The sequence below is a fragment of the Gopherus evgoodei genome, chromosome 15 (genome assembly GCF_007399415.2).
Source record: "Gopherus evgoodei ecotype Sinaloan lineage chromosome 15, rGopEvg1_v1.p, whole genome shotgun sequence".
In the NCBI taxonomy this organism is placed as follows: domain Eukaryota; kingdom Metazoa; phylum Chordata; order Testudines; family Testudinidae; genus Gopherus; species Gopherus evgoodei.
Genome location: NC_044336.1, coordinates 13257962 through 13265743, shown reverse-complemented (window position 1 = coordinate 13265743; position 7782 = coordinate 13257962). Strand labels below are relative to the sequence as shown.

The following is a 7782-nucleotide window of genomic DNA, read 5'->3' as shown; positions in this document are numbered from 1 at the left end:
AGCTAAGGGAAGGTTAGAAGTATCCAGCCTGAGGCACAAAGGAACATTTGACCCTAAGATTGAGTGTGAAAGGGACAGAGGAAACTCCCCTCTCCCCCGCCCCCAGCTGTTAGGGATACTGCAGGATGACAGCCCTTCACTCTCAAGTCTGCTGCCTTCCCTTGTTTGACCCTCTGAAGCAGCCTAGGTGGTGGTCATTGACAACAGAATTGTGCTGTCTTTCCTTTCCATAGGTCTTCAGAAGCCCTATCTGCTTTCCAAAGATATCCAGCCTGTCTCACCTTCCTATCCTCCCTTTGCAAGAAAAGTGAGGTCAGTTTCGCCTACTTGGACTTTGGTTTAAAAATCTGTTCTGAATCAGGGCAGCCCAGAGGGCGGGGCCAAGTGGGGCAATTTGCCCCAGGCCCCCACAAGAGTTTTTTGGGGCCCTTCACTCACTCCAGGGGCCCCGGAGCTTCTTCCACTCCAGGTCTTCGGCAGCAGGACCCCCCCACTGCCGAATTACTGCCAAAGACCCGGCACTTCTGCGGTGAGTCCTGCTTCAGCGGTAATTTGGAGGCAGGGGGCTCCTGCCGCGGGTCTTCGGGACACTTCAGCAGTGGGTCCTGGAGAGGAAGGACTCTCCACCGCCGAAGGGAGACCCGATGCCGAAGACCCCAGTCCCCCTGAATCCTCTGGGCCTTCCTGTTCTGAATGAAATCAATCCTTTCCCAACAAGCATCCTAGGAATTTACAGCAGAAGAGAGGGGAGAGCTGTTTTGTGCAGGACGGAGGAATTGCAGCCCTACCTTTCTGGAACGTCTCTTGTAAGGAAGGACAGAGCCCTCTCATATGACTGGGCAGCTGTCAGCACACCACATATACAGCAACACTTCACATGCTGCCAGCGGCTCCCAGCATCCCTGACTCTCCCACACCTGGGCCAGACCTGCCCATTGTATTCTCGGCATCAGGGCAGTTTGAATTTAAAGCAGGAAGGACATGATTTCCATCCACCCCACTCCTGCTCCACAGCTGCAGCCCCTCCCACCAGACCCTGCTCACTGGCTGGAGTTAACCCACCCTCTGTCCTTAGCAGGGGAACTGCACCCAGATCTATGCTAGAAAACGCTGCTGTTATTGTAATGTCGGGTAGAGACCAGCCAAATCCCTAGTGTGGTGTGTTTCTAGACTAGCCAAAGCCCTAGAATGGACGGAGTTACACCAGCAAGAGTCCTTTCGTCAGGATATTTTGTTTGGGGACCTGTTATCAGCTATATTGGTAAAAGCATGTGTTGCCAGTATAAGCAGCGTCAACACTAGGAGAGTTTGTTGGTATAGCTACACGGGCAAACCTTTCCTAGAGCCAACTAGGCCTGTGTTAAGGGGCAGCTCTGCTCCTGCTGCTCAGCCTGTTACCACATGAAGGCACTTGTTCAAAATCCCGTAACAGGACCTTTGGCCAAAAAGCAAGCACACAGACTGCATGCGAATATGCACCAGCATGAAATTCAGACAGGACATAGGCCTGACTCTCTGTGTAGTACAAAAACTGGCCAACTGCTTGATCCCAATAGTACAGGGGACAGCTTCCACTGCAGGAGAAGACTGCTCCAGTGAAGGGTGCAAAAGCACCAAGGACTGCTATTCTAATGGCAGTCAAAGCAAGCAGCATTTAAAGAAATGGGGAAATGGCAGCAGCAGGAAAATGCAACTGGCACTAGCCAGAGTGATGGGCAGTGCAGCTCCATTTATCACCACACGAGGCAGACTTGAGTTCCGGGACAGCAAAAGCCACTGAATGGAGTCCAGGAACGACACAAACCACATGAAAGTCTCATGGGGTTTGTCACTGGAATGCCCTTGATTGTCTCCAAGCACCAGGATTCAGTAGCTTAGTAAGTTTCACAGACAGCAAAACCTTGTTGAAACCGCAGTAAGTGATGGTTGCAGATGATCAAGTCAGTGAGGAAACCCACAAACTAGAGAAATAAATGACATAGTCACCTTTGAGTGCCAAGTGCCATGAAATAGGGTCTGATGTAGCACCAGTGAAGTTACTCCAGCAAGCTTTGGGTTGGGTTACAGCATTAGCCATATATAAAGTGCATGGAAGGCTGGTCTAGCACACCAGAGAGGAAGGAGGGTCCACTGGACAGAGCACTAGCTTACAGTCTTTGAAGACTTGGGATGAGTTCCTTGCACCACCACAGATTTCTTGAGAGACCTTGTGCAACTGACTCTGTGCCTCAGTTCCCCCACCTGTGAAATGGTGATGATTCCATGGCCCTACCTCCCAGGTACATTACAGTGAGACGTGCTCAGATGCTAAGTATCATCAATAGGAATTACACAAGTCATAATGAGACCACATTGTTCTCTCTTTACTGGGCAGTGGTATGAGGGCACCTGCCCAGTGAGAATGACTGCATTTGGGAGAAGAGCCAAGGAAGCAGTGGTGGGTTCTGCTACAGGGTAACTGACCCAAGACCCTTCAGGGGTCACAAATTAAGATGACAGCCAGACTAATTAAGAAGAGTTAGACAATTTGTATTTCACCATGATTTAATTTATGCTTTGGCTTTAGAGTCAACCCTGGTTCTGTTTATTCCACCTTCCCTCCCCCTAACTGGTCACAAAACAAGTGTCACTACCCCTACCTAGTGTCATCCATCCAGTAGTAGCGACTGATCCCGGAGAACAGGCTTTGTGCGCTTCTCATTAAATACAGACAAACATATTAAAGGAAAGACAGTACTTAAAAGCATCAGTGATGACAGGGTAGAGCTCCAGTTTTTGGATAAAATAGCATGCGGGGGGGCGGGGAGAAGAGTGGGACTGGAAGTGGCATGAAAAAAAACAACACACTGTACATAGCCACCAACCCAGCCCAAGTGTGCTGGGAACACCATGTGGCCCGGCACCAGCACAGTTTGCCTTTGCTAACCCAGGGAGAGGTCTCCAGATGTAAAAGTGTGATGGGAGAAGTTGTTTGATTGTTGTAAAATGTATGAGCTGAAGGGGCCCCATCTCCCTGCTTTGTTTACAGAGACGGCTGGTCATAAGCCAGACAAGCCTTCAGGGTGCTTAGAGCAATATGTACCAACACCGCATGCTGCCATGGCTCAGAGCATGCCACTGGGCTCAGGAGAGCAATGCCAGGCATTGATAATTCACACTTTAACTGACATCCCTGCCTAGCCAGAGAGGAAGTACAGCATGGGTAGCAGCAGGGCAAGCTTCCTCTAGTGTTGACCCAATCCCAGCCCACATCTGTGCAGGAGATGGCAGTTTGGTCTCCACTCATTATTCAAGCCTTCGCCTCCCTGCTGAGCAGGGGCGGGTGATGTGGATACATAGCCACAGGGCTGTAAGCCAGCAGCACCACACGCCAGAAGGTAAACATGGTCCTTTGCAGGCTGTATCAGAACTAGCGACCCCAAGGTGAATGCCTCAGGCTTTCCATTATTAATATGCTCTTAAAGCTTCTAAAGTCTGTGTTAAAGGAGGCACTTTCCACTTCTGTTCATGGATGGAATCATTTTAATTTATTGAGGACTTAGAAAGAACTTAAATTTGCTTCTTTAAAACAAGATCTCAGCCAGTAATGCAGCAGTGTAACTTCAGAAGCCCAGTTCTATGTGGTCCAAATAAAGCTTAAGAGCTTAATTGTTATTTTTCTCTATCATGAGATCCAAAGTCTCCTAGTTACAAGAAAATTAAACTTTAGGTTACTTGTTAACGTAAAAGAGTCGAATGGCCTAGTTAATATACAGGAACATAGCATGGGACCATATAGGATAGTATCTGGCATGCTTTTACTAACTGGATAGTTATGGTACTTGGGCCCTAGAAGAGAATAAAATTAAGAGTTGGTTTTTCTCCCTGATCAGGATTTGGACACTGAAGGGAGAGCCGACAGTTCCTCTTTCACCCAAAATCTACCCCCCTCCTTGTGGGTTAAAAGAGGTAATACTGTGGCAAAAGTGGAGAATCACCCTCTGACAGTCATATCATGAGGAGAATTCAGAAGCCAAGGGTCTGAAGCAAGGTGTGGCGGTAACAGTTGCTAACTAATCCATGCTCCCCCTCCCCTTTTTATGCCTTCCTCAGCAAACGCACATGTCCAGACCCAGAACTGTCACCAGCATGTTACTCTGCTAGTTCATCCTTAGGACAGTTTCCTGGTCAGCCTAGCTAGGAACACACCGATCCCAGTGGCAAGCCAGATGGAGGCAAGTCCAGCTTCAGTGCAGTCTACTCCTCCGTGCTTACAAAGGAAACCTCCAGCCTCAAAAATCCTATTCCTTGCATGTAATCCCCAAGCATTAATGGTTTTAAAAAAGGGGGGCCTGGACTACTTTAAAGAGCAAACAGAAAAAGTTTGGGATACTTTGATGATGAAGATTGGGACTGAAAAAATAAGTGTCGCTGAGGGTCCAATTCCACCACCCCTCCTTGGGCTGAAATGGTACCTTAAATATGCAAACAGGCTGATTTCTACAGAGCCATTTTCACAGCAAAGCACTGCTCAACTGGAGGAAGTGGACAGAATTCGCCCTTACGCGCCACACTGGAAATTGGATGCTGCATCAGCCTGAGCAGCGTCATTAAAACTGGTCAAGTTCTTCTGAGCCAGGCACCAGCATTCACTGAATGGAGCTGCTGGAATGACTGGTCTTTCCAACGATCCCTTGAGGACTCTTACCAGCAAGCGTTTGGTTCAGGTGCTACGGCTGATCACTTGCATTTTTCTCTAGAGTCTTATGGAGGTAAGAAATATTGGCATATAAAAAGTGCCCCCTGCAAAAGGGGTTCGTTTTCACAGTATGATTCACAGTACCTGCAAGGCACTGAGATGGGATGGGGCTACAGGACGTGAAGCCCCATCTCACGCCATTAGGCACAAGGAGGGAAGGGCTGTACAGTGCAGGTCAGGAAAGGGAGACCATTAAAAGAGATGCAGAAGGGGGGGAAAAAAGGCAGATTTTGCTGACTGAGCTCAACAGGTGTCATTCAGGTACTTTCAATGCAAGCCCTGAAACGCCTCATTCTTGGGGCTTCAGTCCCTTAAGGAAGGATCCAGCAGTTTCACCATGGAGGGATTCACTGAGAGTGAGAGGGAGAGGCACTGGTGAGGGCTGATCGGCAACACAAGTCCCTGCACAGGGCCGTCACCTCAGAGCACGGCCCACCACTGGAGACCTTTCCCCAGCATGGAACAAAAGGACCAAAGTCTCCCACGTTCCCAATTTGGTTGAAGTCTTTCGCAGGTGAAGTGGCTGCTGGGCTCCCAGGCCAGCAGCTGGACCGGGGATTATGGCTTTTCAATGTGGGTTGACAGATCTGTCCCATGTCGGCCGGACCAAATGCAAACCAGGTCAGTTCAGCTCCACTCCTTCCCACATCCAGCAGTGACCAACCAGGGCAGCTCCCCCCTTGTCCCCAAAATCACAGCACCTGCTCAGTGCCCTGCACCAGCGCTAAGGGACAGACTGTGGCCTAGCCCTGAGTGAACATCCTGCCTGGCTTTAGACAGCCGAGAAGAGGATTGGGGCACTTAACAGCGACGTCGCCCCTCTCCATTGCACCCTGATTTGAAGTCACTTTGCCAGTCACTGAGAAAATCCACCTGGTGCCAACTTTCCATGTTAAAACCTCTGCCCCATCCTGCCCCGTCTCCAGGCTGTGGGGTCAGTGCAAAACCTGGTCCAGGTCATATTTCTCGCAGAACTTGCTGGTGAAGGGCAGGCAGGTGAGATACTCAATCCAGTGCCAGTTGATGGGGTAGACGTAGAGCCAGATCACCAGAGAGGCAAAGAGACCCACAAAGACTAGCAGGGAGACAATGATCATAGCCCGCTTGCGGTACTTGTCCCCAGTGCCAAAGGTGATGTAGGGGAGGAAGGCGAAGGACAGCAGGAGGCCGCTGAGGAAGCCGAAGATGTGGGCGATATTGTCGATCCAAGGCAGGAGGCCGCACAGAAACAGAAAGAGGACGATCCCAAAGAGGTTCAGAAAAGCCTTCCAGGGCTTCTCTAGGATCTGCCAACTTTGAAAGAGCTCCACAAAGAGGCAGGCCAGCAAGCCAAACTGGGATCCAGCAGGGCCAACCTGAGGGAGATAAAGATGGGAGTTACAGTGGGTCCCTCTCAAACTTAATTCAGTTACAGGAGTAAAAGCAACATGATCCAGTGGTTAGAGCACCATGGGAAAATCAGGAGAACTGGGCTCTAGTCCCTGCTCTGCCCTGACTTGCTAGAGGACCTTGGACAAGTCACTGCTCTCTTGGTGCCTCTTTCCACTCCCAGGCTTTGTCTGCTAGTGTGTAGACAGAAGGCTGGGACTAGGTAAACCCCGGCAAGGGCTCATTCAGTTGTTCTGACACGTGCTGTCCTTCGTTTAAATCATGAGGAGGTGAAACCACAATAAACTGCTCCCCTGTGGCTTTGGCTCTGTCTCGTCACTTGCTTTTCCTTTACTGCTAGAGCAGGGGTGGGAAAACTAAGGCCTGTGGGCCAGATCCGGCCCGTCAGGATTTTGGGTCTGGCCCATGGGATTGCCACCCCTGTGGCGCCACGGCCCCGTGCTGCTGCTGGAAACAGCAGGCACCACATCCCTGCAGCCCCTGGGCGAAGGGCGGAGCAGAAGCAGAGGGCTCCATGTGCTACCCTTGCCTCCAGGCCCCGCCCCCCACAGCTCCCATTGGCCGGGAATGGAAAACTGTGGCCAATGGGAGCTTTGGGGGAGGTAACCAAAGCCAAGGGCAGCATGCAGAGCCCTCTGCCTCCTCTCCCCCAGGGGCTGCAGGGATGTGGTGCTGGCCACTTCCGGTAGCAGCACAGGGCCAGGGCAGGCATGGAGCCTCTCTCAGCCCTGCTGCGCGCCGCTGCCACCCCAGAGCTGCTCCAGGTAAGCAGCGCCAGGCCAGAGCCTGTACCCCAGCTCCCTCCTGCACCCCACACCCCAACCCCCTGCCACACCCTGCACTCCTTCTGCATCCCAGCCCCCTGCCCTGAGCCCCCTCATACACCCCGCACCCCTTCTGTGCCCCGAGCCCCTTCCTGCACACCACACCCCGACCTACATTCGTGGCCCTGCATGCAATTTCCCCACCCAGATGTGGCCCTTGGGCCAAGAAGTCTGTCCACTCCTGCGCTAGTGGCACCAAGTTAAAGAAAAATATCCAGCTCAAGCCAGTGGTGCTCCAGGCAGCTTTCAGTGCATCCAGCTAGCACAGTGATCAGTTTTCCCAAGACGCATCTAATTTATCACAGGCAGCAAACAGCCATGGGAGGGCGAGTTGGATTCTGTTCTGGCTCCTGATTCATCCAAGGGCAGAACCTGTTACTGGTGCAGGTGGGTGAGACAGGAGGAGACCCAGCAAAGGGGACTGGCCAGCAGTGCTCCCCTTACTCTCTGCACACCAGAGGGGCAGGGGTGACAGAGGTGAAGCAGAGGAACAGCGAGGATGGGGAAGGAAGAACTAACGCTCTCACTGGCAGCCTGGGACAAGAGCCCTGGTGCCTGGGGCTGCTCAGACCTGCTGGGAAGCGGCCATAGAAAAGGAGAGTTCAGTACTCTGGTTTCCAGAGAAGTCAACACTTTTGGTGACTCAGCAGCCATCCCCCAGCAAGCTCGGTCTCCATCCCGCCCCGCAGGCTAACAAACAATCACCCCGAGACCCAATCAAAGGGATTACGTGTGTGTGATTTAATGCAAAGCCCATCAGAATTCTGCTGACAGATTAGCCATCTGCCTGGTGCATAAACCCGCAAGGTGCACAAACGCTCACGTGCGTAT

The 7782-nt window shown here is 51.6% G+C and overlaps 1 protein-coding gene across 3 annotated transcripts in view; it reads right to left on the bottom strand.

Moving 5' to 3' along the window:
- Positions 1-2508: 2508 nt before the first annotated feature.
- RHBDF2 (rhomboid 5 homolog 2) overlaps positions 2509-7782 on the bottom strand; it is an 81942-nt gene continuing 76668 nt past the window's right edge. For all 3 annotated transcript variants that reach the window (XM_030534433.1, XM_030534432.1, XM_030534434.1), the window contains one exon: positions 2509-6093. In XM_030534433.1, coding sequence (XP_030390293.1) covers positions 5674-6093 — 420 coding nt within the window. In that variant the 3' untranslated portion in view covers positions 2509-5673. The remainder of the gene's footprint in view (positions 6094-7782) is intronic.